This window comes from Bos javanicus, chromosome 16, assembly GCF_032452875.1.
Source record: "Bos javanicus breed banteng chromosome 16, ARS-OSU_banteng_1.0, whole genome shotgun sequence".
Lineage (NCBI taxonomy): Eukaryota > Metazoa > Chordata > Mammalia > Artiodactyla > Bovidae > Bos > Bos javanicus.
In genome coordinates, this window is record NC_083883.1 from 76,055,519 (window position 1) to 76,072,724 (window position 17,206).

Here is a 17,206-nt window from a genome sequence, read left to right on the forward strand (position 1 = left end):
ATCTGACTCTTCGTAGCTAGACTATGTGAGATGCTGGTGGGCTTGACGTTCCATCGTGCCAGAGGTGTGGGATGCCAGTCTGTTACCTCCAGTGCCCATCGTGGTAACAGCTCCGTAGGCTAGACGAGCACATGGCTCTGTGTCCCAGTGAAGAGCTTGATATCTGAGCAAAAGAGACTGTGTCCCCTCTCCACTTTCAGGCTGAGGCCACAGCCCACCTCCACCTGTCTGCTGTCTCTAGGAACTGGCCAGCCTGGGGAGGGGGCACAGTCCCTCCAGGGTCAGCAAGACCCCAGAGGTCAAAGCATCAGAACACATAAAATAAAAGACACGGTTCATTTAGCACAGAGGGAATTTTGTAGGATGAGTACATGACTGAGAAGGTCAACTTCCAAGGCTGCATGGTTAGTCCCCAGGAAGCTGTTTGAAGGGACGAGAGAGCTGGGAAGGGCCCCCCAACAGCTGACATCCTTCTGAGAATGCTTGGGTCTTGCTGCCCTCCCCAGGACAGGCTGGCAGGAATCTCCCCAGCAGCTCCCCCTGCCCACCCCCCAGGACCTCAGTGCTTCAAGGAGTTAAGAAGCAGCCCCTCCCTCTCAAGAGTCGGGGGGCCCTGAGCACCAGCAGTGACCTGCCTAGCGTCTGCGGGCTGCAGCCTAGAGGAAGGGCCTGGGTGTGCATGTCTCCAGCAAGCTAGTCCCGGGAGGGAAAGCCGGTCTGCTCTGCCGAGTGCCTTCCCGTTCAGGGGTGTTGGGAGAGAACCCTGTGTCCCCTCGGCCCTGCTTGGAGCCCACCTCACCCTCAGGCCCTGGCGCTAACCCCCCCACCTCTGGGTTTGGAAGCAGACCCAGGGGGACGGGCCAGAGCGCAGGCCGCCAAACCCGAAGGAATGTTTGGCAGGCAAAGTGCCGATGCAGCGCTGGGCAGGGAGCAAACAGAGGCTGTTTGTCTGGGGGTGATTTGCTCATTCTCAGAGGAGCCTCGTCCAGGGGCATCAGAGCGAGCGGAGAGGAGACAGGGTGGGCAGGCCGGCGGCACTCAGGCTGGGGGTCTGTCCGGTGGACCCCGGGGTGGGACCCCCAGCTCAGCTCCTCCGACAGGGTGGGCAGGCCGGCGGCGCTCAGGCTGGGGGTCTGTCCGGTGGACCCCGGGGTGGGACCCCCAGCTCAGCTCCTCCGACAGGGTGGGCAGGCGGCGGCGCTCAGGCTGGGGGTCTGTCCGGTGGACCCCGGGCTGGGACCCCCAGCTCAGCTCCTCCGACAGGGTGGGCAGGCTGGCGGCGCTCAGGCTGCGGGTCTGTCCGGTGGACCCCGGGCTGGGACCCCCAGCTCAGCTCCTCCGCCCGTTTGACAGCACCTGTGTTTCCCTCCTGCCAGGGCGTCCCAGCTGGCATGTGAAAGGGGCTCTGGGTTCACAGGGGACTGCTGAGGGGACCTGCGGAAGGGGGGTGGGCACTGCTCTCTGATGGCACGGAGCCCTCCTGAACCGTTTGGTTTAAACTCTTCAACTCCCCCTGGAAAGGGAGGGTTAAGGCTTGGAGTGCTGACATCATCTCCATGCAAGTGTCCGCTTTTTCTGCCCTCTCACACACCGTCTTGTTTTCCGAACGTGAAGCCTGGGTTTGTGTATGTTGGCCAGACACGCAACACGTGTGGAGCTGCCAGGACAGCGCGTACTTGAGCAGGGTTCCCACACATGCCCCTGGTGGTTGCTGGGACACCGAGCCTCCCGCAGCCCCAGCAGCTGCAGAGGGCCGGACAGGAGGAGCAGGGAGGGGTCCAGACCCTGCTAGGGCCCCGGGGTGGGGTCTCCAGTCGGGCTGCTGCCTGGGAAGCCCCCAGACCAGCCGGCAGAGGAGGGCCAGCTTGGTGACCTGTTAGCTGGAGACCAGGGCCCACCCAGGAGGAAAGGACATTGTAAACTCAGGGGCGATACCACGGTCGCACCTCCATGGACAGTGAAGGGACCCTCAGAGAAGAGAGAGACCTTTACTAGGACATTTAAGGAGGTGAAGGAGCTTTTTCATCCATCACTGTGGTCAGTAAACATTAACTGAACACCTACTATGTGCTCGTCTCACACAGCTTCCCACATCCCATCACACACACACACACACATTTATACACACACACATACACACACATGGACACACACATGGACACACACACATACATAGACACACAAACACATACACACATTTATGCACACACATAGACACACATATATACATATACACAAACATGGACACACACATACATAGACACACATACACACGCACGCAGGAGACACACACACACATAGACACAGATATACACGTATACACACACACACACACACATGGACACACACATACATAGACATACACACATGGAACACACACATAGACATAGATACACACACATACATACATATACACACATACATGCACACACATGGACACACATACATAGACACACACACATGCCTACATATACACACATACATGCACATATATACATACACACATGGACACACAATACATAGACATACACATACACACATTTATACACACACATAGACACACATATATACATACATATACACACACATGGGCACACACACATAGACACACACACACACATGTACACACACACACAGGACACGGCTTCTGTTCTTATCTTTTCCTCATTCGTTCAGGCTCCCTCATTCCCAGGCCTTTGCTACTGTTTTTCTCTGCCTGGAACTTGATCCTTTACCATCCCTGCTGTCTGGGAAAGTCCTACACATTCTCCAGGTTAAATTTCATTCATTGTTTCCAAAGGAAAGCTCCCATGAGTCACCCTCACCCTGCCCAGGCCACGCGCGCGCACACACACACGCACACAGGCTGGTGCACACACACAGGCACCCCTAGAGTGCCAGGGACTGCCCGTCCGGGCGTTTCTCACTCCATCTGTGCCTTTAGCAGTGCCACGGCCCCTCCTGGGCCACAGGCCCTCTGCTGGGACCACCCTGTGATGCTGGTTGGATCCTTGTCTCCACCCTGGACTGGGGCCTTTTCACTGATGGCCCAGCTCCTGGGCACAGCGCCTGTAGGTGCTCAGTCAGTGTGGGCGAGTGAAGAAGTGAAGTTAAAACACACCCCTCCTCCTTCACGCACACACAAAACCAACAACAGAAAAATACAATTTCACAGCTCTTTTCCCGAAGTAAGTAGCTCACTGGAGACCGGCTAACAAAGCAGAAGGTGGGACAATGGGAGTGTGACCCCGCAGTGTCGCCGGCTGGGTGTTGGAATGCTGCGCTCTGGTCCCCTTAGGTGTGCAAAGTTGTGAACACCACCACCCTGACCTGCCTGGCACCCTCGCTGACCACGGACTATCGGCCTGGCCTGGACACCGTGGAGCGGCCAGACGAGTTTGGATTTGTCTTTAACAACGTCCAGTCCTTGCTGATTTACAACGACACCAAGTTCATCTACTACCCCAACCCGACCTTTGAACTTCTCAGCCCTACAGGAGTCTTGGATCAGAAGCCAGGATCCCCTATCATTCTGAAGGTAGGAGCACGGCGTGGCCAGAGCACCCCTCTCCCGTCCTGGCCTCGCCTCCCTTCAATGCCCACAGGCTTCCGTCACTGTCAGCGCCCTGTGAAGAGAGCTCAGGAATAGCTACAGACCCACGGAGTGACATATCTTGAGCTTGGGATTCTCGAGGAACCCTGGAGAATATTTTTGTGTTCTTGTGGACATTGGGCCCAAAAAGCCTTGCAGTGCCTTGGAAGCAACCATGTCCTTTATTGACCTCATCCGTGGCCACCATAACTGCCCTCAAATGTGAGGCAGTCAGGGTCCCCGGTGCCATCTGTCCAAGGGTGTGTTACTCCACCACTTTCAGGTCTCGCCGATCTCTCCTTCCCTTTCATCGTCTCCTCCCTCTGTTTTCTCTTTTCCTCTCTAAATTGTGGCCAATGGACGTCCTCGCCAATGGAATCCCTCTTTGGTTTTTGCGTTGCTGCCCTTACCCTCTCTCTTTAATCTCTTCTTAAATAGGCAATTAACTTCTGTGTGCACGTGTCAATTATTCCTAATAAGACTGCTATTATCTGCAGGGCAAAAATCTTTGCCCTCCTGCCTCTGGAGGTGCCAAGCTCAACTACACAGTGCTGATCGGAGAGACCCCGTGTGCGGTCACCGTGTCTGAGACACAGCTCCTCTGCGAGCCTCCCAACCTCACGGGGCAGCACAAGGTCATGGTGAGTGAGCCTTATTCTTATTCTTTCTTCCCTCTTCACCTTGCATGTATAATCTATCGAAGCAAAAGGGTTTTCCACCTCCTCCACATCTCCTCATCTCAAGGTTCCATATTAAAATGGATAGGAGCAGAGGACACAAGAAAAGAAAGCCAGGTGATCCGCAGGAAGTTGTTTGGTCTTCAGACTACACTGTGTGGTTGTGGTCGCTCCTGTCCTTTCTGAAACGAGAAGGGCTGGACGGCTTGACAGCATCTGTGTTCGTGTGTCACATGCAGGTCCACGTGGGCGGGATGGTGTTCTCGCCCGGCTCCGTGAGTGTCATCTCAGACAGCTTGCTGACCCTGCCTGCCATCGTGAGCATCGCGGCGGGAGGCAGCCTCCTGCTCATCATTGTCATCATCGTGCTCATCGCCTACAAGCGCAAGTCTCGAGAGAACGACCTCACTCTCAAACGGCTCCAAATGCAGATGGACAACCTGGAGTCCCGTGTGGCCCTGGAGTGTAAGGAAGGTAAGTGGGCTGTTCCTTCACTTCCGGAACCGCTTTCCTCACCAGCCTTATTACCTCCCTTCTCTGAGACAGCTCTCATCTTTACTCCCATCTCATCTACCCCAAGCCATCAAGCTCCATTTTGACCTCTGTTTTCCTTTGAACTTCCTTTGCTCTCGGGGCCAGAGAAGTCCTATTGACATGCGCGCAGTGAGGCCCCAGGTCTGATGGCATTATTCTGTCCCGCTGTGCCCTGACTCATCCCACCATCTGGCCACCTTCCTCTCTTTCCTGGGATAGCGGGTGGCCCTCAGTGTCCCCACAGGCAGAGCCTCCTGGGCCCTGTGGCCTCAGACTCTAGATCCCCACGTGGGAATGGCTCCTTTCGCCTGCAGGAGAGCACGTCCCCCCTCCTGGCCCGTCCCCTCCCCTGGGGCGTTGTCACCCCGTGCCGCAGGCTGAGCCTCTGAAGGCCACGTGCAGGGCATCTCAGACTGTGATGGTGGAGACTGTGCTTCCTCCATCTCCCAAGCCACCACCGCTGCCAGGCGACTAGTGTACCTGGTGTCCCCTCGGGCTGAGGGCCCGGCAGACTCTCTGGGCAAACATCTCAATCAGGAATCAAAATACTTCTCCTTTTACTGCAAACTTCGAGATCAGAACAAGTCCCCTGTGAGGAGCTGGGCTGGGAAAGTGGACCATGGCCCCTCCCTCTGCCAGGGGTAGGGCAGAGAGAGGAGGGGGCAGGCTTGCCATCAGGGGGAAGCCCCTGCTGGCCAAGGGCCCGGCAGGCACGGCACCCTAAGGCTGGGTTTGGTGGCGTTCTCGGTCGTGTGTATGTGTGTGTGTCTGTGTGTGTGAAAATATACATAACATACGATCTACCATTTAACTTTCTAACCTCTATACCCTAGCGCTCTCCCCTCCAGTTCAGAGGCATCGTGTGCACGTGTGTGTGCAAGCAAGTGTGCATACTCGGTCACTTCAGTCGTGTCTAACTCTTTGCAACCCCATGGAATGCAGCCCACCAGGCTCCTCTGTTCATGGGATTCTCCAGGCAAAATTACTGGAGTGGGTTGCCATGCGCTCCTCCAGGGGATCTTCCCAACCCAGGGATCGAACCCCGGGATCTCTTATGTCTCCTGCTTTGGCAGGTGGGTTCTTTACCACTAATACCACCTGGGAAACTCCTCAGAGGTATTAAGTACATTCAGAATACTGTGCAACCATACCCACCATCCATCTCCAGACGTCCCTCATTTTCCCCAAATGAAACTCTGCACTCATGAACAATCGTTCCCCGTCCTCCTCTCCCTTTGGCCCTTCTACCGTCTGTCCCAGGACTCCGACTGCTCTAGCAACCTCATCGTACAGTATTTGTCCTTTTGTCTATTTTATTTCACTTAGCATCATGTCTTCAAGGTTCATCCATGTTGTAGCACGTGACAGAATTTCATTCCTTTTTCAGGTTGCATAATTGTTCATTAGGTGTAGAACCCACATGTTGTTTATCAGGTTATCTGTCAATGGGCATTTGGGTTGCTCCCACCTCTTGGTATCGTGAACAATGCTGCTATGAATGTGAGTGTACAAGGATCTATTCAAGCCCCTGCTTCCAGTTCTTGTGGGTATATATGTCAGAGAGGAATTGATGGGTTATAGGATATCAATTCTGTGTTTAATTTTTTGAGGAATCATCAAATTGGTTTCCAGAGCAGCGGTGCCATTTTACTTTCCCTCCAACAAAATACGAAGGTTTGAGTTTTCCCACGTCCTTATCAACACTTGTTATTTTCCATCGTTTACATTAGTCATGCTAACGGGTGGAGCTTCCCTAGTGACACTAGTCTTAAAGAACCCGCCTGCCAATGCAGGAGACGTAAGAGATGCAGGTTCGACGCCTGGGTTGGGAAGATCCCTTGGAGAAGGGCACAGCAACCCACTCCAGTCTTCATGCCTGGGAAATCCTATGAACAGCAGGGTCTGGCGGGCTACAATCCATAGCGTCACAAAGAGTCGGACACGACCAAAGTGACTTGGCACACATGCATACTAATGGGTATGAAGCGGTATCTCCTGGTGGTTTTGATTTTCATTTTCCCCCAAGGTCTCTGCATCTTGATTTTTCCTTTTGCTGGGAAAAGGGGAGCAAAGCTGCCTATTCTGGTCTTTGTTGGATCCGCTCAACCAGTCTCTCGCCTGTCTCTAGCATCTGTGTCAGCTGTATGACCCAAGTCACGTGTGCTTCGTTTGTTTTAACAGCACGTGTAATACATAGAAAGAAAATTCAAAATTATAGATAAGCATAGAGGAAGAAATGGGCTTCCCTGGTGGCTCAGCAGTAAAGAATCCACCTGCAGTGCAGGAGATGCAGGTTCAATCCCTGGGTTGAGAAGATTCCCCTGGAGAAGAGGATGGCAATCCACTCCAGTATTCTTGCCTGGGAAAACCAATGGACAGAGGAGCCTAGTGGGCTACAGTCTGTGGGGTCTCAAAAGAGTCAGACACGACTTTGCAACTAAAGACACATAGAGGAGGAAACAGTATAGAAATCACCTGTATTCCCACCACCTAAAAAGGCAGTCTGGAGCTAGCTCACTCCCTCTGGAGGTGCACGCCGTAACCCCACACACGCACCGTCTCTGCATCCCAGCCCTCCCCTCCTCCTTCACAAACGTCTCTGCCTCTCCCCTCCCTGTCTGGGTTCCTCTCCTGAGTCTCCCTGTCTCCCCCGTACCTTCCCAGCTTTTGCCGAGCTCCAGACAGACATCAACGAGCTGACCAGCGACCTGGACCGCTCAGGAATCCCCTACCTGGACTATAGGACCTATGCTATGCGAGTCCTGTTCCCGGGCATCGAGGACCATCCTGTCCTGCGTGAGCTGGAGGTAACACCTGCCTCCCTCACCCAGCTGCCCACTGGGCACCCGGGGCCTGGGTTTCCTAGGAGATGCCCTGCAGCTGAGAAGGGTCATGAGTGAGGAGGAGAAACCGCCTGTAGAAGCACCAGCACCACGGGGACATTTCCGAACAGGAAACTCAGGGCCACGGGGGCACCCGGGTTCTTCGGGATGATTCCAGGGGAAGGCTGACTGTCATTTTTTAATTAATGACTGAATTAATTAAGATTTGGCCTCATTTCCAAATGGATTTGAGGTGGCTTAAGGAAAGGCCCGTGATTCTGTGAGGTTTGCACGTTCATTTCTCAGTTTGCTTTACGAAAGAGAGTACATCAGGGCAGAGGAGATGGAGGGGAGGGGAGTAAACCCAGCTAGTCTGATGGGGTAGCTCCTGTTGTGTTGGATCCTTGGTGCAATCAGATGTAGAGCATCCTCTCTGGAGCCCAGCCCTCTCCACCCACTGGGAGGTCAGACCACAGAGAGCAGGCATTCCTGCCTCTCCAGGGTGGGGTGGCTATCAGTGTCACGGAGAGGGTCCTAGAGCTGGTGCCATCATCAGCTGAGACGCCCCGGCCCCCGGGAGAGCCGGAAGCCCGTCCTGATGCCATGCTGCCGACCCCTCCCCCAGGTGCAGGGCAACGGGCAGCAGCACGTGGAGAAGGCCCTGAAGCTCTTCGCGCAGCTCATCAACAACAAGGTGTTCCTGCTGACCTTCATCCGCACCCTGGAGCTGCAGCGCAGCTTCTCTATGCGGGACCGCGGCAACGTGGCCTCGCTCATCATGACGGGCCTGCAGGGCCGCCTGGAGTACGCCACCGACGTCCTCAAGCAGCTGCTGTCCGACCTCATCGACAAGAACCTGGAGAACAAGAACCACCCCAAGCTGCTGCTCCGGAGGTCAGACCTGCGCCCCGGGGCTGGGGAGGCAGCTGGCGTCTGAACGGGGACGTGGTGGGGGGCGGCGCCCCTCCCCAGGAAAGCCTGTGTCCCCGCAGCCCCCCAGTGCAGAGTTTCATGTCCCCTTCCCCGGGCGGCTGGGCCGTGTCCACAGGGGCTGGGTGTCCAGTGCATCTCAGCCTGGATCCCAGCACGGCCACCGGCTCGTCATGAGGCCTGGGGCCAGTGGTGCAGCGTCTCTGCTGTTTAGCCCTCTCGTGCACACTCATAACACTCATCTCCAAGTCTTTCTCCCTCCCCCTGTATCTCAAGTTTCACTGTCCAATGCCATAGCACATGTGGCCATTAGTTAAAATGAGATAAAATGTGAGACTCAGTCCCTCCATTGCACTAGCCACATCCTGAGGGCTCGGTCCCCACAAGTGGCCTCCACGTTGGAAACGCAGGCAGAGGCTGTTCCCATCCCTGGAGGAGTTCTCCCTTCAGCACCCAGCTAAGGATTTGGTGCTGCCTGTGCCTTCAATGCCCAGCTTCCAGGATCTGAATCACCAGCACCTACCACCAGCCCCTCCCCAGTTGCCATTTTCCCAGCAGGGAAGAGGGTCAGAGACCTTGACATGCATCCCCCAAGCCCACCGTGTCTGGAGGCCCCAGGGATCCAGCACAGCTTTGGAACCGCCTCCACGTCACCGCCTCCTCCGTACCCTTCTCCTAGCAAGGTCTCAGGCTTCTAGACCCCACGTGGGGTGAAGAGGGAGGAAGAATGGCTTTGTGTTATGAATACAGAGCCCCCATTCTGCCAATCTGAGCGTTAGAAACTCTCATTAAGAACTGTTGTATTTAAATTAGAGTTAATCTCAGGCATAATGCAGGGAGAGGGTGCTGGGAGGGGCCCACGGAGAAAGCTACAATTTCTTCTGCCTTTGTCACTCTCTCCCAGGCCCGGGGTTGCTGAGCCGCCCTGGCAAATGCCTGGGATTTACTGCGATCGGAGGGTGTAATTTGCACCACGTGCAGGGAGTTAAAGCACTCCTCCAGCGTCCTCATCCCTGAGGGATCTGTCAGTGCTGCGTTGTTCCTTCCCAGGTCCCTAGAGCTGCGGCCTGGGGTGGGCGTGGGGGGTGGGGGCGGCAAGGCAAAGGGGCAAGGCTTGCAGAAGCAGATCCCCCGTTAGCTGAACGCTTATGCACGCAGCTCTCTACGTGAGGGGCCGGATCCAGACCCCACACGTCAGCGGGGGACAGCTTCCGGGTCTCATGAACGCTTATGCACACAGCTCTCTACGTGAGGGGCCGGATCCAGACCCCACACGTCAGCGGGGCGACAGCTTCCGGGTCTTCGCACTCTTTCTAGCCCTTTTTGTACATTGACTCATTCAACCTTGACAGCAGCCCTGTGGGATACACGGTGACGACGGTGGTGGTGGTTACCATTATTAATTGTGGTTGTTATTATTATGATTAATTCCCCAACTGAATCCAGAGAAAGGGAAGCGACTTACTCGAGATCACACAGCCAGTCCGTGGCAGTCAAGATTTGAACTCAGTCTGATTCTGAGTGTTTGGAGGGGCAGGTATCAGGGGCCTTCTAGATATGCCTATAAGTATTCAGACCAGGCAGGAAACCTCAGAGGGACAGAGAAACTGTATTTATCCCCCTGAGGCCAGAAGAGGGCTGGAAGATGGTGTCCTTGGCACGTGCGCCTGTAGACCCAGAGTGCCACTCCATTTTCCCAGGAAATTGAGGCTCAGAAGGCAAAAGCCTCTGGCCCAAGGTCTCGCGTCTTGCTACTGGGGTGAAGTCGGGACAGGACGCAGTGTCCTGGCTCCCAGCCCTGGGTTCTCTTGGGCGAGAGTCCACCTAAAAAGCCAGGCACCCTCTTGGGAGCCCTCCATGAAGGGCTGCCTCTCATCCCTTCTGCCTCCCCAGGACAGAGTCTGTGGCAGAGAAGATGCTGACCAATTGGTTTGCCTTCCTCCTGCACAAGTTCCTGAAGGTGAGAATGGGAGCGGGACGGGAACTGGGAGGTGAGAGAGGGATGGGGGAGCTGCTTCTCTGAGCCTGGCCGCCAGGGCTGCATGGATGCCCCCCATTTCCCCCATTTGGAGCAGGAACCTACCTGTCCAGGTGCCCCAAAACCACGCAGGCCTAGGAGCAGGGTCAGGAGAGGGAGGGAGGGGGAAGGCAGGCTGGGGTCCTGCTGCCCACGCCCACCTGTGCCCACCACCCACAGCCGCCTGTGCCCACCACCCATGGCCTCCTGTGCCCACAGGAGAGCAGGGTCAGGAGAGAGAGAGGGGAGGCAAGCTGGGGCCCCGCCCACCCATGCTCACCGCCCACGTCCACCCATGCCCACCATCCACACCCGCCTGTACCCACAGGAGTGTGCCGGGGAGCCGCTGTTCATGCTGTACTGTGCCATCAAGCAGCAGATGGAGAAGGGCCCCATCGACGCCATCACGGGCGAGGCACGCTACTCGCTGAGCGAGGACAAGCTCATCCGGCAGCAGATCGACTACAAGACCCTGGTGAGGAGGCAGGGAGCCTGGCGGGACAGCGCGGACCTCCTGCTCCTGAGCCCCGCCCCAGCTTCTGGCCACCAAGCCAGACTGAGGGCTCGGCAGTGAGGCCAGGAGACCCATCTGGGGGCCAATCCAGGCCCAGCCCAAGGTCCCAAGGGTGGGCACGCCAGCCTGGGCTCCTCTTCCCCATCTCATTGCGTGGACCCAAAGAGCTCCAATTGCCTCAGTTTACCCTAGATTGCCCAGCATCGGGCTTGGGGAAGCTGGCATGATGGAGAAGAAGTCTGCTGATTTCCAATGTAGAGACTTCAGGGAGGCGGGAGGTCAACCCACCTGCAACCACCCCTAAACCCTTAGGATGCCTGGACCCGGGATGGCAGCCTCCCCTAAGCCATTGGGGGCTACAGGGTGGAGTCCTGGTTCTTTGAGAAGTAGAGGAGTGGGCAGAAGGACTCAGGTTGCCATCGGCAGATGGCTGGAAGGTGGGAGAAACTGAGACGCAGACAGAGAGACGCTCGTTTCTCCTGTGAGGAGGAGGAGGAGCCTGGGTAAGAGAAGGTTCCAGGGCCGCACTCCCCACCCTCAAATGACGTCTTCGACTCACATATCCCCTCCCCCACCCTCGATCACCACCTGCAGATTCTGAACTGCGTCAATCCTGACAATGAGAACAGCCCGGAGATCCCAGTGAAGGTGTTAAACTGTGACACCATCACGCAGGTCAAGGAGAAGATCCTCGATGCAGTCTACAAGAACGTGCCCTACTCCCAGCGGCCCAGGGCTGTGGACATGGACTTGGGTAGGAGCCCTGGCCTTGGCTGCACCAGGGCAGCCTCCTGAGGGCATTGGGGCTTGGGGGCAGGCTGGGAAGACGGGACGCCCTGCCCAGCAGATGGCCCCTCCTGGGGGCCTGACTGGGTCCCCCATCCCAGGTGGGGAGCCGGGTGAAACACTTCTCCCAGGGCACTGCCTGCTCAGACGTGGCTGCCTCTCAGGAGGCTCCTCCCAGCCTTGCACCCACGGAGCCCTGGACGTCTTAAGTGCTGTCATCGTCCCCGCTTGCGGGAGCCAGGGTTGCCAGGCCCCCAGAGAATGCCCCATGGGGCAGTCCCGGCCCCCGCCCCTCACACTGCTGCCCGCCCCTCCTCCCAGAGTGGCGACAAGGCCGGATCGCCAGGGTCGTGCTACAGGACGAGGACATCACGACCAAGATCGAGGGCGACTGGAAGAGGCTGAACACACTCATGCACTATCAGGTGAGGGGCTTTGCGCCAGGGACCCGGGCCTTCCCGAAATGCCCCCTCCCTCTAAGGTTTGCTCTAAGGCCCTCAAGCCCTAAAAGAGTTTTCCTGTCACCCCTATCTACCAGGGAATCCCTGGTGGCTCAGCTGGTAAAGAATCCGCCTGCAATGTGGGGGACCCTGGTTCAAGTCCTGGGTTGGGAAGATCCCTTGGAGAAGGGATGGGCTATCCACTCTAGTATTCTTGGGCTTCCCTGGTGGCTCAGCTGGTAAAGAATCCACCCGCTCTGCAGGAGATCTGGGTTCAGTCCCTGGGTCGGAAAGATCTCCCGGAGAAAGGAACAGCTACCCACTCCAGTATTCTTGCCTGGAGAATCCCATGGACTGTAGGAGCCCCTGCAGCCCATAGGGTCACAAAAAGTCCGACACGACTGAGCAACTAAGCACAGCACAGCGCATCCCCCTATCTGACTCCTCCCTGAGTCCAGAGCGGTGATTCCCAGCCCCGCCTGCTGATTAGAATTACTGGGGGGTGTAAAAACACGAGTGTCCAGACTCATCCTGAGAAACTGGCTTAACTGCTCTGGGGTCTGGTGGGACCTTCCCATCCTATACAGAGTGTAGCTCTTCTCGTGCAGAAAAATCGCGTCTTTCAAGGACAGGTTCAGAGGCGTCTGCCACTTTCTCTGACTTCTGACTAATGCAGCTTACCTTCCACTTCGCGCCTGCAACGAAGCAGGGAATTGAGTCTTAGTTTCTGCCGCTTACCAGCTGGTGTCCTTGGGGAAGAGGCTTAAGCTCTCGCTCTTCTCATCTGTAAAATGGAGTTAATGGTGATCCCTGCCCCATGAAGTGGTGAAGAATAGACTGAATATAGTAGGTAGAGCGTTCGGCGCACCGGCAGACACACTAAAAGAACAGTCATAAAAGAAAAATCCCAACAAAAGAACAAAAGATCCAAGAGGTATCAGCTCTCACTCTGCTTGCTTCACAGGGTAACTGGTCACAGCTGGGCCCTCTATAAGATTAAGCACAGGTAGGCTGCTAGGGATTCTAAAAAAACTACTAAAATAGAAGCTGGAAAGGAGAGTCAGCGAGGGAAATTAAACCAACCAGAGGAAGCGCCTCAGGCTGCAGGACCCTGGGGGACTGCTTGATTAATAACATCACCCTCTGTCCCTGCCTCACGTGGGGAGGGTGTGCAGGGCTGGCACGCTGGGCTCTCACACACTGAGGTCCTAAAGGCCAGCAGGACCTGGCTGGGAGCCTCTTGGTGCACACAGAAAGCTAGGGGAGGGGCAAAATTCCCAAAACGTTCCCTTCCAGGCTCCATCCTCCTAACTAACTTGCATTCACCATGCTGACACTTGGCCTGGACTCCCACCCTAAATGGAAAGCGCGTGGTATAGTGGAAAGAGAAAAGGGTTTGTGAGCGCTATTTAAACCCCTGCTTCCCCACGCACTGGTGATGTGACTTTAATCTCCCGGAACCCTGAGCTCCTCATGAGTAAATGGAAACACAGTCCCAAATTGCATATGTGGTTGGGAGTGTTAGAAGCCACAGGTGAGGTTTACCAGGATGCGTGTACCTCTCCATAGTAGCTATAATCATGCTGTTGATCCACCCCACCCCACTTCACATTGTGCGGAATGCATTCTGGAGCACAGTTGTAATGAACCAGTTAGAACTGAAGAAGAAAGTACAAAAGAAAAGAGCATCACGCCCCCAGTTTATGTTTCTCGAAGGCAGTGATGTGCTGCTCCTCTGTCTTTGCTGCCCTAATGCTTATGAATGGGCTGTCTGTCCTGTGACTCCCAGTCAGAAGAATGGAATATTCTTCATTACAGTGTTCATCATGCACAGCACTTTCAATTCCTCGATGTCATTTATCATTCATGTATTCATTCATTCCTCAAATATTTACTGAGATTTACTCTGTGCAAGGCACTTCCCACATGCCAGCCCTGAGTGACGGGGACAACAGGGATATTCTTCCCTTTGAGAGATGATGGTGGTGGTGGTGATGGTGGTGATGGTGATGATGATGGTAATGATGGTGGTGGTGGTGGTGATGGTGGTGATGGTGCTGCTGATGATGGTGGTGATGGTGATGATGATGGTGATGGTGGTGGTGGTGATGGTGGTGGTGATGATGGTGATGGTGGTGGTGATGGTGGTGGTGGTGATGGTGGTGGTGGTGATGATGGTGATGGTGGTGGTGATGGTGGTGATGGTGCTGCTGATGGTGGTGGTGATGATGGTGATGGTGGTGATGGTGGTGGTGATGGTGGTGATGATAATGGTGATGGTGGTGGTGGTGATGGTGGTGGTGATGGTGGTGGTGGTGATGATAGTGGTGGTGGTGATAGTGGTGATGGGATGGTGACAGTGGTGATGATGATGGTGAAGACGGTGGTGATGTGAAGATTATGGTGATGATGGTGGTGATGGTGATGGTGAAGATGACAGTGATGATAATGGTGGTGGTGGTGGTGATGGTGAAGATGATGATGGTGATGGTGGTGATGGTGAAGATGATCATGGTGATGTGATGGTGATGGTGGTGATGATTGTGATGATGGTGGTGATGGTGGTGGTGATGGTGGTGGTGATGGTGGTGGTGATGGTGATGATGATGGTGATGATGTGATGATAGTGGTGATGGTGAAGTTGATGGTGGTGATGATGATGGTGATGTGATGGTGATGGTGGTGATGGTGGTGGTGATGGTGATGATGGTGGTGATGGTGATGGTGGTGGTGATGGTGATGATGATGATGGTAATGTGATGGTGGTGATGGTGAAGATGATGATGGTAATGTGATGGTGGTGATGGTGAAGATGATGGTGATGTGATGGTGGTGGTGGTGATGGTGGTGGTGGTGATGGTGATGATGGTGGTGATGGTGGTGGTGGTGGTGATGGTGATGATAATGATGTTAATGTGATGGTGGTGATGGTGAAGATGATGATGGTAATGTGATGGTGGTGATGGTGAAGATGATGATGGTGATGTGATGGTGGTAGTGGTGATGGTGGTGGTGATGGTGATGATGATGGTGATGGTGGTGGTGGTGATGGTGGTGGTGATGGTGATGATGATGGTGATGGTGGTGGTGATGGTGGTGGTGGTGATGGTGGTGGTGATGGTGATGATAGTGGTGGTAGTGATAGTGGTGATGGGATGGTGACAGTGGTGATGATGATGGTGAAGACGATGGTGGTGATGTGATGATTATGGTGATGATGATGGTGATGGTGATGGTGAAGATGACAGTGATGATAATGGTGGTGGTGGTGGTGATGGTGAAGATGATGATGGTGATGGTGGTGATGGTGAAGATGATCATGGTGATGTGATGGTGATGGTGGTGATGATTGTGATGATGGTGGTGATGGTGGTGGTGATGATGATGGTGGTGATGTGATGATGGTGGTGATGGTGGTGGTGGTGGTGATGGTGGTGGTGATGGTGATGATGTGATGATAGTGGTGATGGTGAAGTTGATGGTGGTGATGATGGTGGTGGTGATGGTGATGATGGTGGTGATGGTGAAGATGATGATGGTGATGTGATGGTGGTGGTGATGGTGATGATGGTGGTGATGGTGATGGTGGTGGTGATGGTGATGATGATGATGGTAATGTGATGGTGGTGATGGTGAAGATGATGATGGTAATGTGATGGTGGTGATGGTGATGTGATGGTGGTGGTGGTGATGGTGGTGGTGGTGATGGTGATGATGGTGGTGATGGTGATGGTGGTGGTGATGGTGATGATAATGATGTTAATGTGATGGTGGTGATGGTGAAGATGATGATGGTAATGTGATGGTGGTGATGGTGAAGATGATGATGGTGATGTGATGGTGGTAGTGGTGCTGGTGGTGCTGGTGATGGTAATGATGGTGGTGATGGTGATGATGATGATGGTAATGTGATGGTGGTGATGGTGAAGATGATGATGGTGATGTGATGGTGGTGATGGTGCTGGTGGTGATGATGATGATGGTGGTGATGGTGATGGTGAAGATGATGGTGATGATGGTGGTGATGGTAATGTGATGGTGATGATGTGATGATGGTGGTGATGATGATGATGGTGGTGATGGTTATGGTGGTGATGATGATGATGATGGTGATGATGGTGGTGTTGGTGATCATAGTGGTGATGGGATGGTGACAGTGGTGATGATGATGGTGAAGACGATGGTGGTGATGTGATGATGATGGTGATGATGATGACGATGATGGTGATGATGTGATGATGGTGATGGTGAAGATGGTGATGATGGTGAAGATGTGATGATGGTGGTGATGGTGAAGATGATGGTGATGATAATGGTGATGATGTGGTGATGGTGGTGATGGTGATGATGGTGGTGATGGTGATGATGATGGTGGTGATGATAGTGGTGGTGATGGTGATGGTGGTGGTGGTGATGATGATGGTGAAGACGACGGTGGTGATGTGATGATGATGGTGATGATGATGACGATGATGGTGATGATAATGGTGATGATGTGATGATGATGGTGGTGGTGATGATGGTGGTGGTGATGATGGTGGTGGTGATGGTAACCCCAGAATTTACTGACTCTCACTGGGCACCAGGCACTGCTCTCCACCTTTACTCGCGCTAATGCCTTTATCTTCACAACAAACCTAGACACAATTATTATCCCCTTTGACAAATGAGACAATTGAGGCATAGAGAGCTTAAGTGACTTTCCCGAAGCCATGGCGCTAGTAAGTGCAGAGACCCAGCCAGGTGTCTTGACCACAGCTTTGCATCATGTGTTGGTCAAGAGAAAAACTAGAGACTAAGGACAAGAGAGATTTAGTGATGAGACCAGGAGCTGAGTTGAACTGTGGTCATTCCAGTCACCTTGTGAATCTCTCTTTAGGTGACAACCAGTCAT

General features: G+C 54.3%; 1 protein-coding gene across 3 annotated transcripts in view; it reads left to right on the forward strand.

The window, feature by feature from the left end:
- PLXNA2 (plexin A2) overlaps window positions 1–17,206 on the forward strand; it is a 232,926-nt gene that overhangs the window by 204,277 nt on the left and 11,443 nt on the right. For all 3 annotated transcript variants that reach the window (XM_061383641.1, XM_061383643.1, XM_061383642.1), the window contains 9 exons: window positions 3,299–3,538; window positions 4,090–4,233; window positions 4,509–4,743; window positions 7,468–7,610; window positions 8,251–8,519; window positions 10,449–10,515; window positions 10,901–11,047; window positions 11,681–11,840; window positions 12,194–12,297. In XM_061383641.1, the coding sequence (XP_061239625.1) occupies window positions 3,299–3,538; window positions 4,090–4,233; window positions 4,509–4,743; window positions 7,468–7,610; window positions 8,251–8,519; window positions 10,449–10,515; window positions 10,901–11,047; window positions 11,681–11,840; window positions 12,194–12,297 (1,509 nt within the window). The remainder of the gene's footprint in view (window positions 1–3,298; window positions 3,539–4,089; window positions 4,234–4,508; window positions 4,744–7,467; window positions 7,611–8,250; window positions 8,520–10,448; window positions 10,516–10,900; window positions 11,048–11,680; window positions 11,841–12,193; window positions 12,298–17,206) is intronic.